Source organism: Lissotriton vulgaris, chromosome 10, assembly GCF_964263255.1.
Source record: "Lissotriton vulgaris chromosome 10, aLisVul1.2, whole genome shotgun sequence".
NCBI lineage: Eukaryota > Metazoa > Chordata > Amphibia > Caudata > Salamandridae > Lissotriton > Lissotriton vulgaris.
The window spans coordinates 917,150,619-917,173,453 of NC_141698.1; the positions used below are offsets into that span (position 1 = coordinate 917,150,619).

At 43.4% G+C, this 22,835-nt stretch overlaps 1 protein-coding gene across 1 annotated transcript; it reads left to right on the top strand.

Annotated features, from left to right (window-relative positions):
• The first annotated feature begins 3,769 nt into the window (after positions 1-3,769).
• Positions 3,770-4,279, top strand: FERD3L (Fer3 like bHLH transcription factor). The gene has a single exon (XM_086939996.1). The coding sequence runs from the start codon at positions 3,794-3,796 to the stop codon at positions 4,277-4,279; it is 486 nt and encodes a 161-aa protein (XP_086796122.1). The 5' UTR covers positions 3,770-3,793.
• Positions 4,280-22,835: the final 18,556 nt, after the last annotated feature.

The following is a 22,835-nucleotide window of genomic DNA, read 5'->3' on the forward strand; positions in this document are numbered from 1 at the left end:
TCAGTCACCCATGTGACAGAGTAACCCGTCCGCCGAGATCTAATTCAGGCTCCAAGTGCCTGATTTAGAGTTTAGTAGACAGGGTAGTGTCATTAGGATGGTGGAGGACATTACTTCTAGCCATCTCAAGGGTACTCCGCCTGCTGTATTTAGAGATGACTGATGGCTCAGAGGTTTTCCCTGTAGATTGAAAGGAACCACCATCACAGCAGTTTCATTCAATGTACTAAAAGTTTAGAGTACTACCGTTGTTGGTTTTGATACCGTACACCAAATTATTAATATTTTTTTCTTTTTCAAAAACAAACTCCCAAATTTCTTTTCTGCCAGAAACCCAGCAGCACGGTTGGTTTAAGAAGGGGACTGCGAAAAGCTAAGTGATTCTAGGCAGTGGGAGGTGTTAGACGATTGCAGCCCCTGATAGTATTTAGCACAACAAGAAAGCTTTTTCTCTTCAACGTTTACTTATGCCTTATTACCTTCATTGAAGCCTACCCAAATTGGTATTAGAAGCGGAGAGAGGCCTGAAAACACGTTAGTCACCAATGGCAAATAGGTTGACTACTCTATAGAAAAAGAGAGAGGGACCCCTTAAGAAAGTCAGGGGAAATAGGGTGCTAAACCAAAGAAAAAACACAATTCCCGTAACTTTGAAATAAAAATATCAATACAGTAGTCAAACTAATAAAATCATACTTTCAAATTAGAATGTTCATTTATATTTATTCAACAAAAGTTACAAATGAAAGATACACATCTTTCTGCATAAAACAAGAAAAACAATTCATTAAAATACATTTAAAAGACAATTCATATCAATGCAACAGATTATAACAATCCATAGGTGTTATAACTCATACATAGAGAAGCTCTACCCCACTAATTTATCCTACTTCTTCTCATGACCCCCATAAAAGAGACAGTATAATAGTTTGACCTAACCCCTTGTCAAATACTTGTACACATTCTGGAACAGTGAATGCAAAAAGCTTTTTGGGTAGAGCTTCTCTATGTCTGAGTTATAACACGTATGCATTGTTATAATCTGTTGCATTGATATGAATTGTCTTTTATATGTATTTTAATGAATTGTTTTTCTTGTTTTATGCAGAAAAACAGGGTGACTAGACAACATTTTTAAGCATCCTTCTGTATTTCATCCTACATATACTAAGGACTCCACTTCAGTGTGAGTACATATTTGTTGACAGTGTGTTTGCACCATTACTGAATCCGTAACATAAGAAAGACGTTTGCTTTCTGCCTTATAAGCACAGCACATGAATACATTAAAATGACTCAATCAAGTTATGATGCCCTCCTTGAAGTTCCATTAAGACATCATATAACAAAGTCGAGCCCCCAAACAGTCCCTGGTAGGACAAACCAGAATTAAGTACTCCAACCAGAATGAATCAGTCCTGGGAGTTAAATAAATATCTAAGATAAAAGTTGGCCAGATCAAAACTTAACCATTATCAAATGAGGTTAAGATAAAAATAGTAAATAAGTAACATAGTTAAGAAACAGAGTCCACACTATGGTTCAGTGATAGTCTATTCCTGCTCCTACTATATAACTTGCGACCCCAAAGCATACCACTGGTGACGCCAGCATTTGCAGATATGCCAGCGCTGGCCTTACTTGTTCAAAGTTATGACCTTTTAGGAGGGGCATAATATATTTCCTACGTAGGGAGTCATAATAAGCACAGAAGAATATCAGATGGAGAGTATTCTGTTCAGAGAAGTTGTCACATTGACAGAGACTTAATGACCCTTCTTTAAAAAAAACTTTTGGAAATGCCAGGGAACCATGTTATGCTTAATTCTTATTAAGAAAAATAGATGATAAGGCTTGTTTATATAAGATAAATATGGTTGCAACTGTCTACCTAGACTCAATGTGACAAAACTTCTCACAGTAGGTTTTACCAATTCCCTTTCCTCCCTTGTTAGGCTAGATCTGTCTAAGGACTGCTGCTTAAAACCTCTAATGGCTGGCTTACCCAGAGCTCTGGGTCTCAAAAACAAGTCAGGACATCCATGGATTTCCATCTGGCTCTTAATATAGCGGAGCCATGGTATGTCTAACCCCTTGTCTAGTGAAATAGAGTCTTGGATAATGAGTTGATTAAGATTTGGCACAGGTTGAGCCCAAATTCTTAACCAACACAATAGTGGGGCGACTGCGATCTGATCAGATATAAAACCAGCTCCTAGGTCCTCATGTATATTAAAAAATGGGGTAGAGGCCGGAACCGACAGCAATCTACGGGAAAAAATATTTTTGACCGCTTGAATTTCTCTAGTGTCTATATATCCTCAGATATCGCTCCCATAGGTCACCATCGGGAGACACTGGGCATTATAAATCTTCATGAGGGCCGGGAGTGGCTTAGAGCCAATTATTTTTGCAAAGTTTAAAATAGCCCCCGATGCTCTAGCTAATGTATTATTTTTATGCAAGCGTTGCGTGGACCACGAATGCCGATCATCAAAAAGAACCCCCAAATACAGGAAGGCAGGGACTTATTAGTTCCATATCCTTGCAATAGAAATTGGCCTTCCTTGCCTTTCCTGAACCAATGGACATAGAGAGGATGACTTTTTAAAATTAGGAATCAAGTCCAGGGACTCCATAAAATCAATAAAACAATTTAAAAGCGTTTGCAGCCCCCGCGCAGTTCTTGACACCAAAACCGCGTCCTCAGCGTACAGGAGTGCAGGGATCATTTTTGTTCCAGCTCTTGGGATGTCATTACAGCAGAAAGTCAGGGCGTCCCCTGATTTGTTAATATAGAGTGTAAACAACAGGGGGGCGAAGATGCACCCCTGCCGGACCCCTCTTTTGACAGCCCAAGAGTTGGTTAGGCTACCATCTTCGTTATAGCGTACCACCGCTGTAGTATTTTCGTGGATGGTCGCCAAAAAGTTAAAGTAAAATGTCTCTCATTTATTTGTTCCTGGAACAATAATACAGTTGATTCGAGAATGAAGCGAGCAGTGAGTTCGTTTTCGGCAGCTTTAGTGATTGAACATAAACAGACAAGAACCTCCCCAGGCCCGCTCAGTGCAAGAAACGCTAAAGTGTCCCTGCTCTGCTGGGTGGATGTTTGAACTTACTTGCAGCCGAAAGCTGATTGTAGCAGTTACTATGGAGAGTGCAATATCGGGGCTGCCCGCGCTGCTTGCTTAGGCTAATGGAAGTCCTGCCATTCAGCTCCCACTGCACTGGGATACGGGGTAAACAGTTGCAGTGACCCCTTACAGGCGGGTCCCCTCTCCAGCAGATCATTAAACGCAGACATGCACTTGTCTGACATCCGTGGCAAGCAGCGCTTCCAGGATCCCGAGACCTCAGCAAAACAGCTCCGTGAGGACTGAAAGTTCGCATCTCGAATACTTTGTGGAAGGGCAGAGCACCAGGCTGTGGGTACGTTTCAAGCTACAAAGCAGTCCGTTGGTGGGATCTGGGAGGCACTGCCAAGAAGGAACTTTCCATACTCGCTTGGATAGGATTAAAATGCTGGGATACCTTCTGCGTCGGAAGCTTCACGTGTCCTGAGGTGCGGCTGTCACCTCGCATCAGCGTTAGGAAAGAAACTGTTATTGCCTTTCCGTGCTGTGTATCTAATCCTGTTATCACGCAAGGATATAAATATTAATGCAGCATCCTTAATAACCGCAATGATGGTCTCAGAAGAGCTTCTGCAGGTGAGAGGCCAGTTACAGGACCAGACGACTTGAGGAAGTAGAAGATGGAAAAACTGACCAAGGGCCTGTCCCAGACCATGGAATATCAGGACAGTTTTATTGACTCCACTGTCCTGGGCTTTATGAGTGACGGTAAATTGGCCGAGCTGCCAGTGGGCGCTCATCACAGCGACTCAAACACAAGAGCAGCCAATCAGATCAGGAGACTAGACTTCTGCAACCGAGTGTATGGTTTGGACTCCTTTGGCGCTGGAGTCAATGTGGAGACGCACTCACTGAGCAGAAGTGAGGAAGATACGGATGACGAGGAGGCGCAGTCCCCCAACACTCTGAGGAGACCCAAAAGGAAGCGCGTCATCACCCACGCTCAGCGCCAGGCCGCCAATGTCCGCGAGAGGAAGCGAATGTTCAACCTCAACGAGGCCTTCGATCAGCTCCGGAAAAAGGTGCCCACTTTTGCCTACGAGAAGCGACTGTCCCGGATCGATACCCTGCGCCTAGCCATTGTTTATATTTCCTTCATGACTGAGCTCCTGGGCAGTTCTGAACATAAAGGAAATTAACGGCCTTCATGTGATATGCACGATGCTACCTTTAGAATATATCCCTTAATAATACAGATGGAAACACTAGCTTTTATTTCATTCAGGAACGACACGCAATGGTTTGTAAATAACGTGGACGGAAAGTACTCAAAAATATATATTTTTGAGAAAATTGCCATTTATAATATAGACTTGACTAAAAGTGTGGCTATGCACAACCCTTGCAAAAGAATGTTTCTAAATTAAACTGCATTTAACGCTTGCACAATTAGGGAGTATCCTTGTTAGCTGTGTTTCTTTTGCCTGAATTAGATTATTGAGTACGTGCCGCAAAAAAATGAGTTCTGCCGAATTTCCATGATTCTTTGTTTGGGCTCCTTGATTTCTAGAAGAGTTTTCTGGAATGTTTTTTTTTCCAGAAATATTGAATAAGAAAGTGAAATTAAATGTTGGTATTGCAATACACGCGTCATGATTTTATGCAGAATAGTAGGGGACCAGACTTTTGCACTTTACCCTGGCACATTATTGCATTATTGGATTTTGTTATTGTATGCTCTTTCTTCTGTCCGTCGAGAATAATTAAATGCTTTAAAGGAAAAGACATGGCTTTTATTTTTTTAATGTGCCTCAACATAGGTCCCGAGTTTTTCAAGGTGTATTTTAAAAAAAGAGAAATATCGGAATTAAACGTGGAATTGAACATTAATGTGGGGGTCAAAAATGTCGTAATCTTTGTAAAATTAGGAAATTCGCCTTGTTCAGTGGTTGCACTGGACAGTGCTTTTTATTGAGAACGATAATCAGCTGTGGTGAGAAGATGTGCTTATGTAAATATATTTTATTTATCTGAATGCTCGAAACTTCGAAATTGTTGATGATACTGGTAAAAAAAAAAGATGCATTAGGATACGGAATACGTAAAAGAAATGTTGAGGGATAGTTTCGGAGAGACCTTGGAATCGTGTTTTGCACTTTTTGTAAATTTTCCATTTCTTGATTGTTCAGTGAGTGACATACATTTCCTTGTCTCTAATTTTAACCCGTGTTGTAAAATATAGAAATACAGCCCAGCCCTCTCTGGAAAGGTACCCCCTAACCACTCTTCCATTTTGGAAGAGAATGGGCGTGAGTAGAGGTGTCCGGCTCGTCGCTTCATTCTGCAGCCGTGTTGGCGAAGTGCAGAGGAATGTTTGGCCAGGGGGCCCTGTTTGTTGTCACATAGCTGCTGGAAGCCCCGAGTAACCCGGCTCATGCCTCCTTTGTGGCCGTCTATCTCACACCACTAATTGGGTTTTGATAGCTGTGGATGCCGCCCTTACACCTGCAGGTGGGGGGGCTTAGACTTCACAGCCCAAGTTAAATGCAAGAAAGACTTTAATTATTTTGGCATTATCTGGTAATGCCTCGAAGGTCACTGTAACAAAACGTTCAGTGACACAATGTCTTTCACCATTTTAGACTAGAGACGAAGGGAAGGCGAAATTGAGAAATGAGAAAACGAAAGTTCGAGAGTAGACATTGGCGTTCAGGAGTGCGAGTGTTTCAGTACGAGTGTTGTAATAATCACTGCACGGGAATTAGGCAATTCTGCGGCCATGATGTTTTCCACGTTGTTCTGAATTTGCCGCATTTGCCACATAATCCACCATCTGCTGCGCAATTTACACATTGTAACAAGAAAAATGTTGCTAGCCCAAAGGGATCCGAAGTTACTTAAAACAATCAAAATGCTGTTCTGCGCAGTGGAAGGCCCCTACTAAAGGTTGATTCATCTTTAAGTTGCTTGTTTCTCTATTTGGTTTTTAAACTGGTACTAATGAGGTCAAGTATTTGCCCTTGAGTGTTCCCATTTCTAAAAATGTCAAAATAATAAAGCTGTACTATCGAAAAATGTGCTGCATTATGAAGCATCATTTGCCTTTTCTTGCAGCACAATTTAGTCACCCTTCTGCGTAATTTACCCCCTCCCCATGCAGCATAATTCCGGTATACATGGTTATAACTCCCTCTTGCTCCTCAACTAGTTCTTCAGCAGCACCTGCAAAATGTGTGTTGGGCTGGGATCTTGTCAGCTGCACGCAACGCAGTGCTGTAGCAAAGAAGCAATCGGCTCGATGCAATACAGTAATATGTGAAAAGTCCTCAACCTGTGATGATGCGTTATAAAAAAAAACCTCATAATCAATGTCCACAGCATTTCTCACAGCCTTTGCCCGGTGCCACTGTACTTGCTGCACTATTCTTATCTTTTTGCCTGACTCGATGCGTGCAGATAATTAGACCATTGGCTTCAGGGTTCATGGGACAGATCAGCAGCTGCAGGGCTCGAGGTGAGAGTAGACGCTGCCTACCCACTGTTTTCAGAGTATAGCTGCAGAGCTTTCAGTAGAGTGCCACGCTCATTTCCTACTTCTCAAAGAATTCCCAGACATATTCTGAACTTGTCCCTGTGCACTTTTCTTACACCAGAACACTTTGTCTGCTTTTGTTCCAAGCAGCAACATGCAGGTGGGGTAGGAGCTTATCATATTCTAGCTTCACCCATAACAAAACCTCTTTGTGTTGGAGTATCCTGGCTGGGAGCTATCAGGACCCTCAAACCGAGGTGCAATGGAGATACAACCAAGGTTCACATCTTATCTCTTCACAGGTACTTAAGAGAGAAATACTTTTGACTTTGTTCAGTCCTTGTATATAAGAGATATACATACACTGTAAGAATGTCACATGTATTTATCGCCCCAGTATCTACACAAATAATTTAAATACCACTAGTTTTATTTCTTTTACTGCACTTTAGCACTACTCATCTCAAAGCAGGGTGTCAGAGCGCTTTATATCACACATACAGATTATGTATTGACAATAAATGAAATGTGTGTACATCAATATAAAGGATGAGTTACAAGGTGTAGAAGCCACATGTCCTTCATATCTCACTTTTCTATATTAGAAGGATTATAGTTTATGAACTGCAGGTAGCAACATTTTCTCTGTCTTAGAAGAAGTAACCTGCTTACTCGTTTATATAAAATAAAAATCTGTCATCTGCGTGTTATTAAGGGCCTCATTACGATGGCGATCAGACGAGCGTCAAACCACCATCCCCTTGGGCAGATGTCTGACTGACTATATGTTGGCAGTCCCACCTTCCTGACTACAATGCGACCGCCATGCAGGCAGTCAGAAGACTTCTCTTTTCCATTGCGGCTTGTGCTGCATCCCTAGAAAAGGGCTGCAGCACAAGCTGTAGTGGAAAAGGCAGCTCTCAAACATCTGTGCAACCTGTGTCAGGCACCACAGGGTGCACAGAAGCTTGGGGGGTACCACATGTGCCCAGCTACGCACCACAGGGTGCACCAATGTTTGGGCCCCCCCAAATGTGCCCCCTAGGCCCATAGTGGAGGGCCACAGGGGACAGGGGCCTTGCTAGATGCCCCAAAAGTTCCATTCCTTATGCCTTCATATGGCAGTCAACCTGCCATGTAGAAGCAAAGGGAAAAGGGACATTGTAATCCCTACGTTGGGGCCTCCGGGGGCACCGCCCTCATTGTAGGGAATACGCTCCAATGAGGCTCCTGTCAGAGATATCGATCAGTCCCTCTGCCCGCTGGTGTCCGACTAACTACATCATTATGCAGAGGTTGGACCACAGCCTCAGATGATGGGCGGACTGCCACTGATGGGCTGTCGGTCGTGATCTGCCCGACATCATAATTAGGCCCAAAATATGCTTTGTAGGAGACATATTAACCTTCTATGCTACTTTGAATTAAACCTAGGAGGAGGCAAAACACAGATCTCCCCAGAAAATACATTATCCTCCAGTCTTATCCTACCATTATTATTATTCCCTGAGATTTAGCTGATACACAGAGATCTCTGCAGCAGGTGCCTTGACCCCATAGAATATTTTAAAATACAGACATTACAACCAAATATGCAGAACAGATTTATTGCCATATTTCTCCTTGCTGCCAATTTCTTCGTGGCAGGGTTTAAAAAAAAGAAATGTGTAAGTTGTGGCCCAGATTTTGCGTTCTGGTTGCGTCAATATTTTGGCACAACCACAATGCAAAATCTAATTTGTTAAATATTGTAATGTGCTCAAATGTACTCATGATAAACCTTCTTAACATATGTGAGGTCTTAAGATCTGATGTAAGTTCCTGTGATGCCGCATGAAATGTCACTTCCCATGATGTCACTTCCTGTGATGTCACAGGCAGCGATGCCACTTCCTGTGATGTTATGTTTGGTGATATCTTACCCATTCCTCCTAACTATGTGAGTCCCCCCACTTCTTTTTGGGTCGAGCCTAGGCAGCGCGCATGCGCTGTCTCTCGACATGCTGTATCTCCTCCGTGGGTTTAGACCACTCAATCTGATTTCCATTTGTTCCTTCATGTGCCCTTAGAAAATCCTTCCTTTTCAATGGCTAAGTGCATATATTTGTGCATTCTCTTGGGGTTTTGTTCCTGCTGATGGTACTGGCCCTATTACTTGTGGGATTTTATTTCTGGCTATGTATGTTGGTTTTGCCACACTATTTTTTTTTTAGATGAGCTGACTTCTGAGCTCCAAATTCAGCCATGTTGCAGCCAAAGACTATTATCTTTAACTGAGAACTGGCTTGCAAGGAGATTCCCAAAACTGGTGCTGATTTCAAATTCCCACTTAAAACCCATTCTTGCCACAGAGCGTGGCCTGTACAGACATCTGTGGTGGCGCTATAATTTAGTTAAAGCCTCTGTTTTAACAGCATATTTCCAGACGTTTATTTTCCTTCCCGCTTTTAGCAAAATGGTGGCTCATAAACAGGTAGGTGGCATGGCAGCTGCAACAACAGAATAAGAGGCAAAAAAAAATTAAAGAATTTTGAGTCCCAAAAAATTAAATCCACCACTTCCACTGTAAGCAAGGAGATTCTTTAGTCAAATTATTTTTAATTAGGCAAATAGGCCCAGCCAACACGCTAAGCCCAACACCAAGGGTTTCTTCAGGGCTGCAAACACATACAAAAGTACACTTGTATATACAAATTTAAAACTAGATGACTGAAAACATCACATACATATAAGGACAAACGATTCACTTTAAGAAACACAAAACGATATTCACAGTGAATCATAACCAAAAAAGTGATATCATATCCAACAGTGAGAAACACTACAGGACAACAACACAAAGAATCTAAACATATATATATATTTTTTTAGATAAAAAGCTAAATTTCTCTAAATTTAATATCACACATATGCGTTCGTCCCCAGGTCTGTATTGCTTTATTGCTCTGGCCTTTGGACCCGGGCCCACAAATCTTGCCGCTTTCCCAGTGTGTGACATCTCCGCTTGTTCACCCATTAACAAACAATACTGCTGTGAAATTGGTTTAATGATAAATTAATAACATTGCTCTTCCACTCACAGATCATGTCGGACAACCACAGCTCTGCAAACCTTACTCTTGGTGCCAGCAAGTGTGAAGCCCTTTATCGGAGAAGCCTCTACCACGCCTTCTCTTTCTGCTCGTACCTCAAAGTATGCATCTCCAGCTCCCTTGTCTATATCCAGATGCAGTGAGGTGTTGGCTTGTCTCCCTCTGTAAATCAAATTTTTGAATATCCTTTCTGTTGACATTTGATTTCACTTGCTCTTATAAATAAAAGGGATGTATGTCGTTACAACGCATACTTTTACTCCGCATACCATTACAACGCGGTTTTTACAACGCATACCATTACAACGCATAGCGCTTTGAGGTGCTGGATAGTGGTAAGTATAATTTACTATTCTAACTCCAGTCCCCGTGGACCCTAGGGAAGGTGTTGGATAGTAAATTAAACTTACCTCTTATCCTAGAGCGCCCCCCAGCGCAATGCGTTGTAATGGTATGCGTTGTAATGCCTGCGTTGTAATGGTAGTGCGGAGTAAAAGTTGCGTTGTAACGGGTGTATACCAAATAAAAGTGATGATGGGGAGGATCTTCTGTCTGTAGGAGCCTTGCCTTTAATGAGTAATCCTCAGCAGGGTAAAGATGGTAGTATCCCACTGGGTAATTCCCCTGATGTGGAGACTAGCATGGACTGTGCAGGCTGACCTGGACCTATTATGAGTTTCCTCACTGCCACAGATTTTATGGCAGAGGGCGGGCCATGAAACCTGTGGATTTGAGGAAATTAAGGCTGTCCTGGGCCACCCGCAGCAGTGGAAAGGGCAGCTCTAAACATCCATGCACCCTGTGCCAGGCACCACAGGGTGCACTGATGTTTGGGGGGGGGGGCACCACAGGTGCTCAGATAGGCACCACAAGGTGCACAGATGTTTGGAGCCCACCACATGTGCCCCCTAGGCCCATAGTGGAGGGCCACACGGGACAGGGGCCTTGCTAGGGGCCCCACAAGTCCCATTCCATATGCCTTCACATGGCAGTCAATCCACCATGTAGAAGCAAAGGGAAAAGGGACATTGTAATCCCTACGTTGGGGCCTCCGTGGGCACCGCCCTCATTGTAGGGAATACGCTCCGATGAGGCTCCTGTCAGAGATATCGATCAGTCCCTCTGCCCGCTGGTGTCCGACTAACCACATCATTATGCAGAGGTTGGACCGCAGCCTCAGATGTCGGGCGGACTGCCACTGATGGGCTGTTGGTCGTGATCAGCCCGACCTCATAAGTAGGCCCAAAATAGGCTTTGCAGGAGACATATTAACCTTCTATGCTACTGTGATTCAAACCTAGGAGGAGGCAAAACACAGATCCCCCAGAACATACATTATCCTACAGACTTATCTTACCATTATTATTATTCCCTGAGATTTAGCTGATACACAAAGATCTCTGCAGCAGGTGCCTTAACCCCACGGAATATTTTCAAACATAGACATTGCAACCAAATAAGCAGAACAGATTTAATGCCACAATTCCCCCTTAATGCGAATTTCTTTGTGGCAGGGTTTAAAGAAAGAAATGTGTAAGTTGTGTCCCAGATTTTGCGTTTTGGTTGCGTCAATATTTTGGAACAACCGCAATGCAAAATCTAATTTGGTAAATATTGTAATGTGCTCAAATGTACTCATGATAAACCTACCAAACATATGTGAGATCTTAAGGTCTGATGTAAGTTCCTGTGATGCCACATGCAATATCACTTCCCATGGTGTCACTTCATGTGATGTCACAGACAGCGATGCCACTTCCTGTGATGTAATGCTTGGTGATGCCTCCCCCATTCTGCCTAGCTAGGTGAGTCCCCCCTACTTTTTAGGTCGAGCCTAGGCAGCGCGCATGCGCTGCCTCTGGACATGCTATATCACCTCTGCGGGTTTAGACCAATCAAACTGCTTTCCATTTGTTCCTTCATGTGCCCTTAGAAAATCCTTGCTTTTCATTGGCTAGGCTCATATATTTGTGCATTCTCTTGGGGTGTTGTTCCTGCTGATGGTACTGGCCCTATTACTTGCGGGATTTCATTTCTGGCTATGCATGTTGGTTTTGGCACACTATTTTTTTTTAGAGGAGCTGACTTCTGAGCTTCAAAGTTAGCCATGTTGCAGCCATAGACTATTATCTTTAACTGAGAACTGGCTTGCAAGGAGGTGCCCAAAACTGGGGCTGATTTCAAATTCCCACTTAAAACCCCTTCCTTCCCCAGAGTGCGGCCTGTGCAGAAATCTGTGGTGGCGCTTTAATTTAGTTAAATTCTCTGTCTTAACAGCATATTACCAGACGTTTATTTTCCTCCCCACTTTTAGCAAAATGGTGGCTCATAAACGGGTAGGTGGCATGGCAGCTGCAACAACAGCATGAGAGGCAATAATCACAAATATTAAACAGTTTTGAGTCCCAAAAATTTCAATCCACAGCTTCCAGTGTAAGCAAGGAGATTCTTTATTCAAATTCTTTTTAATTAGGCAAATAGGCCCTGCCAACACGCTAAGCCCAACACCAAGGGTTTCTTCAGGGCTGCAAACATATACAAAAGTACACTTGTATATATACATTTAAAACTAGATGACCAAAAACATCACATACATTTCACTTTAAGAAACACAAAACGATATTCACAGGGAATCATAGCAAAAAAAGTGATATCATACCTAACAGTCAGAAACATTACAGGACAACAACACAGAAAACCTAAGGTGTTGGCTTGTCTCCCTCTATAATTTTCATTTTTGAATATCCTTTTGGTGACATTTGATTTCACTTACTCTTATAAATAAAAGTGAAGATGGGGAGGATTTTTTGTCTGTAGGAGCCTTGCCTTTAATTAGTAATCCGCAGCAGGGTAAAGATGGTAGTAGCATGGTGGGTTAATTCCCCTGATGTGGAGACTAGCATGGACTGTGCAGGCTGACCTGGACCTATTATGAGTTTTCTCACTGCCACAGATTTTATGGCAGAGAGCCAGAAATGAAACCTGTGGCATTGAGGAAACTAAGGGGGTCCTGAGTCGCCTGCTCCCTCATGGCCTAAGGATGCATGCAGGGGGGGCACATAGTGTGCCCTCCTGTCTGCATGCACCCCCTTTCCTGCATGACATGGACTGCACAGTCCATGCGGTGCAGGCAGCAACGGGATTTTGCTTTTCCATTTCAGTGTCTTTTTAATAGGCACTGCTATTGAAACTCCAAAGGACCACTAGCCAGACAATGAGAAAACTTGTGATTGGGCAGCCGGTGATGAGTTTTGGCGGTGTGGGAGAAGGGCGGTGGTGTGGTGCCCTGCTCCTTCACTGCCAAACTCATAATCAGATTCGAAGTTTGGAGTGGGGTTTGTAACTCTGACCCACCCTCCAAAGTTCAACACTTTCCCCAATGTGTTTAGGTTTGGAGTTGGAATATTAAATCTGACACCCTGAAGTCCAACACATTCGCAATCTGGATAAGTTTGGAGTTGGAAAAGTAAATCTGACTATCCCAAAGACTAACAATGTGCCCAATGAGGCATAGTCGGATTAGTAAATATGATCCCCCTCAAGTCCAACACTTTCCTCAAAGTGGTTAAATTTGGTTTGGAAATAATAAATCTGACTCTTCTAAAGTTCAACACTTTTTCCAATGTGGCTAAGTTTGCAGTGGGAGTAGTAAATCTGGCCCCCACATCTCCTAAATCCAACACTTTCCTCAAAAAACAATACTGCAATAGATCGTATTGTAATGTATTATATTTTTCTGTATTAGGTATGTGTTTTCTCTGAATGTATGAATGTTTCCAATGTTTTTCTACTATGAAGTGTTTGATATGTGAGTTGTAAATGTTACTTGAGTGAGTTCATAAGATTTTGACAAAAAAGGTTATTATTTCGGATATTGGATTTGTTTCCATTGTGATGTGCTTAGTTTTTTATTTTCATGGAAAACTGCTTGGTTGTTTTTAAGTGAAATTGTTTTCTTTCTTTTTCCTTGCTTTTTCAGTTTTCCTGGAATGTGGTTTTTATACATTTGTTTTTGGCTTTTGGGTGGGTTCCCCCAATGAATTAAGCAGTATTGAGTGTATGATTTCTGTGTGCTTTATTTTTGGGTTTTTTGGGGTATTTTATATGGGTACGTTTTTGGAATTGTTTGTTTGGGTCGTGACTTTAGAAGGACTTCAGCAATGATATTTTAAGTGTCATTTTAATATATATATATATTAATTTTATTGGATGGAAAATGCTGCTTGGTTGATGCGAATTTATGATGTTTTATTACATTTTACTATTGTTTTTATTATGTTAGGATATTTGCATAGATGAGAGAAAAATGTTTGGTAATTAAAATAAATAATGGCGTTGTTGGTATGTATAATTGTTTTTATTGCAATTTTGAATTATTAGTCTGAACAATGATGCATTGCATATTTATTTGACATTTCATATTGATATTTTAAATTGATTTTATTTTTAAATATAAGTAGATAATATTAAGGTTTGTGTTTTCAGTTATTTGAATGGTTTAAATTGGGTTTTTGTTTAGTGTGATGGTTTTAAATTAGGGTTCTTGCTACTGAATCTAGATATGCTAGGTCTAGGTTCGTAGCAAACATTAAAACTTTGTAGGCTAAGGTTTCATGAGTTTCAATATTTTTAGTCTGATTTTTGCCAGGAATTGCTCCAATCTTAGTTTATGAAAGCTTTGGCCTTTTAGTGTGTCTAGAAATTGGTGTTGTAGAGGCTGGCTTCTTCCTATTCCTAGTGCTCCTTGATGTTTGAGAGATGGTGCTGTCATAGAAATTCTACCATGGAATATGATTCTTGGGTTGGTGTGTATGTCCTGATCTGAGCAGGCGACTAACCCAAATATCTGCACAATAATCCATACTTGGTGCTAGTTTTGCTTTATGTTTTTAGTAATAGGGTGATTCAATTAGAAAGTCTTAATGTTTATTCACATGCGTTACAGGCATGCATGCTAAAGCTATAAGTTGTTTTTAAAATTCCATGTGCAAATTTTAGGTTAGTTGCAAGCTTTATGCCGGGGTTGGTGCATCCATATGCTTTGGTTAATGTGGTAGTAAACACACTGAAATGCAGTTTTTGGGCATAGTTTAAGCACAGTAGAAATCATTGTTTGTTCAAAATGGATGATAAATGATGATATTTTGAGGGTTACAGTTGTTTGTTTGCTTGATTTGTTTAAAAATGTTAGCATTTTATTGTAAGTTGCACTTTGTTTGTTAGGTAAAGGTGCATACCGCAGTGCTGCTCAAACATGACCCACTTTTTGAACAGCAGACTTTCGCAATCCATCTAGCTTTAATGGACATGATGAGGGAGATTTTTTAATGTAACTATCACATTGTTTGGTAGTCCATTGTCATTTACAGCAACACATTTCTATTGAAATAGCAACTAAATTTGCACAGACATAAAGGTTTACTGATAAAACTAGATTGTACACAAATTATACTGTGTGGAAATTGTGTTCCAGTGAATATTCATTGTTTGTACATTACCAAGTAAAGTGTCTTGAATTGTTCTGATCCTTTTAAAGTCTTTGTTTACATCACACTTCAGAATTACAAAACAATTGTGCTTATTTTTGTTTTCTAACTACTGAATGTATACAGATCTTTTTACAGGTATTTACATTTTATTGTGTGTTGTGAAGGAATGACGTCCTACAGCCTTTTATTTTACACCCAGTGTATCAAGCAAGATTTTCAAATATTTTACTTTACATTTCTTTCTCTGACTGCAAAGTGACATGTGTTTGTAAACAGGAATCCCCTTGCTAAATAAATTAGCAGCGATTTGTCAGAAGACATAACCTGACTTTTGACCTTTTCCTTTGAAGCACAGCAAATGTGACAAGATAAATACAGAACTTAAGGGCATTTTTATTTATTGCTTGAACCTTCCCAACCTACTAAAAACCAGCTCATGACCCATAGGTAGTGACCCACAGTATGGTAAACACTGCCACACACTAATGGGATGTTTGAATTTTGGTATTGCCCATTTATTGTATATATTTGATTAAATGGTGGACAGCACACCTTAAATGTTTGATCTATCATCAATGTCTTACATTGTCATAAGGTTAGTAAATTGCTGCTTGTAGCATAAATTATTGTATTTTATTGCTTATGTGGTTAGTATGAGAGTGTCTTTTTTATGTGTGATTAGTAAATGTTAGGGTATGTCTATTTCTACATATCTTTTAGGTGCTTCTGGTTTTTTGCTTAATGTTCCACGTGCTCTGGCAACTCGCCTTTTTTAGAGTTGGTATATCAAGGAGTTGACCAGTTGCCTGTTTGAGAATGTTTTTTTGAATAATTATATTTTTGGTTGTTGCTCCTGTTGCCTCTTGTGAGCCTGTACTGGTCTATTTTAGTTCCTGCTGGACGTTTGTAATTTTTATTTCTGGAATATTGGAGGGATTATTATGTTACCTAACATTTTTTGAGAACTCAAGGCTAGTGGTAGCCCTGCCATGGCATGCCTTACAATAATATTTGGTACATTTCCTGTGTGATTTTTCACTGACAATGCTATCCTTACTATACATACATCCTCTATGACTTTCTATTTAGAGATTTTATATAAATTCCTGTTTCTGACATTTTTTCTGGTAGTTTCAGAAAATTAAAATGCTTTATTGATTATTGTGAAGTATATCACTTGGTTTCATGTTTGCTTTTCAAATTTTTACACTATAGTTACATGTTTTTAATCACATTGTTTTTATATTTTCTCTACTTTGGGTCTTCAGTAGACATTTCTGTTGCAGGGCTATTTGCTTCTGACTTGGATGACCGTTGACATGTGCTGTAGTTGTTAAAAGTATGAGAAATGTTAGTTGTGTCAGTCTAGTATGCATAGTTTTTTTAGTTTGAGATTATTAATTGTATTATAGTTTTCAATTATGACTAAATATTATTTTTAGTTTAAATATTAATTTTTTGCTTTAGTCTCGGGAGCAAGACCTCTGACCTCCTGCTCAGGAAAATGTTCTCCCTTCATTCAGGTCCATCTTTAAGGCACTGCCCCCAGTGCCTTCTGCTCTCAGGTAGGTTTTCGAGGCCCTCCTCCACCAGCAGGCTCCTGCCTGTGCCCCATCCCTGGTGGTCCAGTGGGAGAGCCATGCTCTTCTGCTGGTCCACTCTGCCAGCCTTTCTGTTTTTTCTGTTTTTGTCTATTTGTGCAGTTATTCTGTTTGCTGTTCCCACTGTTTTGTTTTTGTTTTCTCATTGCCTTCTCGCTGCCTTTCCCGCTGCCCCAGTGGACCTCACCCCTGCGTGTTCCCACTCCCGCCTCTTAGCTGCTCTCCCTTCCCTGACCCCTACTTAATGAAGGCTGCTGTGCAACAGGGTGAGCAAGACCTCTGACCTCATGGTAAGGAAACTGCTCTCCCCTCTTGCAGCTTTGTCCTTAAGGCACTGCCCCAGTGCCTTCTGGTCTCCAGGTAGGTGGTCAAAGCACTCCTCCATCAGCAGGCTCCTACCTGCGCCTCATCCCTGATGATACAGTGGGATAGCCTTGCTCTTCTGCTGGTCCGCTCTACCATCCTTTCTTTTTTTGTCTATTTGTGCCCCGCGGCCTCTCCACCCTATATGTTCCCGCTCCCGCCTCTTACCTACTATCCCTCCCCCGACCCCTACTTAATTACAACCACTGTGCGGTCATGCCACTGGTGCACCAAAGGTGTGCCAAAGGCAAGCTCTTCTGCACCCGTCCATGACCCAACTGCAACCAGTGCCAGGGACCATGGTCATCTGACCCTCCGCCACTACACCTTAGCAACCCTCCACACATTCAACCCTGGATGCAACAACAACTGCCAGCTCTCGATGCCAAGCATCACCCAAGGTCTGTTCTCTTGTTGACATTGCTGCCACAGTTGCACCCACCACCAACCCACCGGATGCCAGTGCACACAAACCCCTAAGCTGCATCCTCCTCAATGTACTCTCCCTACATACACACACACAGTAGAAATCTGGGAACTCCTCTACACCCTCTTGCCTGACATTGCCTTCCTCACAGAGACCTGGACCAACGCCAGCTCCGCACCCGACATCGCAACCGCCATTCCCAACAGGTACAAGATCCAGAGGAAAGATTGCCCCAAGCACCCTGGAGGAGGGCTTGCCATCTTCCACAAAAACTCCCTCTGACTGACAACCTCCAACTCGAATGACTCCTCATCCCCTATTGAACGGGAAACATCCATTACAACATGGGCATTTCATCACACAGCCTCAACCCAATCCTCGCCAGAGGAATCAACATTTGCTTCAGTCACACCACACAACCCCTCAGGATGGACCATGACTTCTCTTTCTCGAAACCCACTGCACACAAGCCAACGCCACACCCCATGCAGAAACTGGAGCAAGATTACCGAAGAACACCTCATCTCTGCCCTCGGCCGCACCTCTCCCACATGACTGATGCCAACTCTGCAGCCAACGAACTCCACAAATGGATTGCCGACTGCACCAACACACTAGCATCCCTTCAGAACTCCAACTGACAGCACACCAAGAAAGCCACCTGGTTCACCACGGACCTCAGAGAATCCAAATGTTTGTGCCGATGAATCAAGAAAGCATGGAGGAACAGCAAAACCCCTGAAGCAAGCACCAACTACAGGACTGCCACTACAGCACATCACCAACTCATCAGATCTACGCAGAGGAACTTCATCCAGGGCAGAATCCTCTCCAACTCCTGCAACACCAAGGAACTCTTCAACATCATACAAGAATTCACCAGACCCCAGTGAAACCTCAGATGTCCCTCCCTCCCAGGACCTCTGCAAGAAACTCACCTTCTTCTTCCACCACTAAATCAGGGCACTCTACAATTTCGACGAACATGACCAAGGCACCGACCCAACACCTACCACCAGCAATGCCACCCAGCCGACCGTCATCAACTGGACCCCTGTTACCACAAAAGACACTGCAAAGACCATGAGGAGCATACACTCTGGAGCACCCACTGACCCCTGCCCACCTAACATCTTCCACAGGGCCGCCTCCGCTATCGTACCAGAACTACGACGGGGAATCAACTGCACCCTCGAAACAGGCACATTCTTTGATGACTGGAAATGCACAGAAGTCAAACCCCTCCACAAGAAGCTCTCCTCAGACCTGACAGACCTCAAGAACTATAGGCCCATCTCTCTCCTCCCCTTCGCCACCAAAGTCACAGAGAAGATCATCAACATCCAGCTACCAAACCTCATTGAATCCAACAACATTCTCACACTTCTCAATACGGCTTCTGCAGCAACAACAGCACTGAGACCACCCTCTTAGCCATCATGGACAACATCCACACTCCTCTACCAAGGCCACACTGCAGCCCTCATTCTACTAGACCTCTCATCAGCCTTCAACACCTTCTCCCACTGCACACTAGCTGCAAGACTCCACGGCACTGGCATACAGGGAACTGCCCTAGACTGGATCTGCTTCTTCTTTGCCAGCCAAACTCAAAGAATACAACTCCCGCCCTTCCTCTACAGACCCACAGAGATCAGATGCAGAGTACTCCAAGGATCCTCCTTCCGCCCGACACTACTCAACATATACATGACCCCCTTTCAATCATCTTCAGAAAACACAAACTCAGCATGCTTTACTATGCAGATGACACCCAACTCATCCTCTCCCTCACCAAGGAACCTGACGTCATCATGCACAACTTCCAGGAAGGAATGAAGGACGTTGCATCCTGGATGAGCAGCAACTGCCTGAAGCTCAACTCGGAGAAAACAGAAGTTCTCATTCTCGTATCCATCCCCTCCTCGTGAGATGACAACTGATGGCCCCCTCACTCGGCAACCTTCCCATATGCATGGACCACACCCACAACCTCTGCATCATACTTGACTCCTCCCTCACCATGAACCGACAGATCAACACTCTTTCCTCCACATGCTTCAACACCCTCCAAATACGTCACAAGATCATCAAATGGAATCCCCAATTCCAGGAAGACCATCACACACACACTCATCCCTAGCAGGCTGGACTACGGAAACACCCTCTACGCCAGAATCAACAAATCTCTATTCCACAAACTCCAGACCATCCAGAACGCCACAGCCAGACTCATTCTCAGCACCCAGCATATACAAGACCTTCACTGGCTCCCCATCGAAAAAAGGGTGACCTTCAAGCTGCTCACACACGCCTATAAAGCCCTCCACAACACCGGACCCCAATACCTCAATGAAATAATTTCCTTCTACGCTCCCAAGAGAAACCTCCGCTCCGCTGACCTAGCCTTTGCCGAAATCCCCCTCATCCACAGAGCCAGAATGGGAGGCAGAACTTTCTCCTGCATCGCGGCCAGGACCTGGAACAAAGTCCCCCTCAGCATCAGACAAAGTACCACCCTGCAAGCATTCAGGAAGAGCCTCAAGATCTGGCTCTTCGAGCGACTAGAAGTGCCCAAAATCCCCCTCCCCCAGTACATTCAGACTCTCACCGGTGAGTAGTGCACTCTACAAATCCCTGATTGATGGATTGATTGATACTTTTAATCTGTACTTTAGAAGTTGTTTTTCCTGGACTTCTGATTTTCGGATGTATGTGGCTTGATTTTCTATTCTGTTTTGCTTCTGTCTTCTTGCTGTGAAGGTACATACATCTTGGAGTAGTGGAGGTACCTGTATTTTGGAGCTATAACTATATAGTAGTTTTAGGTTCTTGTTATGATTATTAAATTATATTTTTGTTGTCATTATCAGGTTACTTAAAAACACTCTCAAGTTGTATTTAGTTATGCTATGCAGTTTAGTTTTCTTCTTATGTAGAATTTCATCCAGGCAGACTGACACTGTTCTTCAGTTGCTCCTTTTTAGGATGCATTTAATTGTATGTTTTAATGTCCTTCCATTACAACTCTCCTGCAAATTTCATACTCACTCTTCCACCTTTAACTTTTTCATCTACTCCTGCCACTTTCCCTTCACCCATATACACCTTTCAGCTCTTACTCCTCCTTTTCACATGTTTTGCAAATCAACCATTCCTGTGTGAGCTTACCTCTTTACACTCCCTTTACCCTTTAATTTCTTTGTTATTCCCTTCTGCCCCATCCTCCTGTTTTCTCCTAGCACTCTCACCCCACTGACATCTCTTTTGAACCATCAACCTTTGCTTCGATCCCCTTCTCATTGTTCACCTAAAGATCTCACTAAACATTCTGAACTCTCCCAGAGCTCATCTTTTCAGGTCTATCCTGGAGTTCTAAATCTGACCTCTCATCACTGCATTACTTCTTTTAACTCTCCCTTCATCTTTTGTGTTAGACGGACCGGGAGGGTCGGCCGAGATTACGGGGAGAGGTCTCCAGGGAGAGCCGTCTCCAACGACTGTACAGACAAGTAACTTCCCCCCCCACAGACGGACACCACACAAGATTGAAGGTTAACGAGACTTTATATGCAATTCTTAGGTTACGTGGTATGATACAAGGAGGTCTGGACTCAGGGGTCCCCTCGGTTCTAGTCTTTGGTTGAGGAAAGGGGTAGCGGGACAGTCTTAGTTACCAATGAGTACAAAATAGCTCTCAATCCTCGAGCTCGGCGGTCTAGATGATCGGGCCGTGGAGGAGCCAAGCAGGTCCCGAGATGGATGAAGGAAGGACGACGGTCCGCGGCGGAGCCTGCAGGTCCCGGTGAAAGATGACGGTTACAACGGTCCGCGGCCACGCCAGCAGATCCCGACGACGATGAAGGATGAAGGTTACGACGGCTGTGGCAGCGCCAACAGGCAGGACGATGGTGCACAGGACAGAGCTATGGCAGCGCCAGTAGTCCGTCCAGGATGAGTTCCTCTTTACGTCTCTCGACTCCAAGATACAACTGCCTTCCTGCTCTGGAGCGGCCCCAGTTATAGGGCTGGTGTGCTTTGATGTCCGGACCCTCGCACTTGGAGGTCGGGAGGTCCGGGATGAGGGAGTCCAGACACCCAGCAGGGGGGTGGAGCCAGCGCCCGGGGAGGCGATGGGCGAGCGGCACTTGGCGGGGGAGAGCCATCGGCACCTCTTTCTCCCATTGACTTGCCAAGTAGCCCGCTCACCTCCTGGGTGGAGGGTGGTGCCGGAATGTCTGAGGCCGGGCTAGGCCCCGGGTTGAGGTCGATCGGGGGCCAGGCGGCCTCGTGGTGAAGTGTCCAAGATGGCGGCCCGGGCTGGGCGCGTGGGCCGGCAGTGGATCGGATCCACGAGGTTAACGTGCTCGGGGGCAGGGGTCCCTGAGGGGACGGAGGTCGTGCAATGGTGGTGTGTGGTACTTGCGGGACCGGGCTCGGGCCTGGTCGAGCCGGGGGAGAGCGGCCCTTCATGTGGCCTGTCCAACATTTTGTCATCTCTCCTGCATGCCACTTATCTCTTCTGTAACTCTCTTTCCCTTTTCTGTAGTATTCTTGAAAGCATGTGTCTTTTATACACTCACTGATACACCTAAGGTGCCATCAACCATTCACAAATATACATATTCAGACATCAAGGGATAGTACAGCTGTAAAACAGATCACTCAGTATATGTAATCTCCTGTCCATGCAATCTCTTATATGAGGGAAGCACTACACTACAGGTGCACAAACTAATCCTACAACACTTGTGGGCACAAAAAATCAGGTACAAGAACTATCCTGCAGCGAGACATTTCGCGGAACACCATACTAGCAATGTCAATATGCAGTTTCTAGGAATAAAAGGAGTAGAGACAGAGAGAAGGCCTTGAGATGGTTGGCGCCTAGATACATTATAGAATTGAATACCAAAATACCAAGAGTGCCCAAAGCAGAGAAAGATATACACACCCATCTGTAATGTCACTTTTTGATGAGCACACATAGATGCGCTGTAGATCAGCACTTTATTATGTGCTGTTGAACATAATAGGATGTTTTAGGGACTTTGGTTTAGGGACAATAGAAACGTATGAGATAATCACCATATGGAATCCATTTGTGTAAAATTGTGGAGATAGAAAATATGTCTTATATATAATAGAATAGTTTTAACGTGCTAATCGGTTAGGTTTTATGAACATTTTAGCTGTATTACTAGCTGATATGTGTTTGGTTTTAGCTACACAAATGTTTACTATAACAGAG

Coding starts and splice junctions, on each gene's coding strand:
- FERD3L (XM_086939996.1), top strand. CDS start 3,794: ATGGAATATCAGGACAGTTTTATTGACTCCACTGTCCTGGGCTTTATG.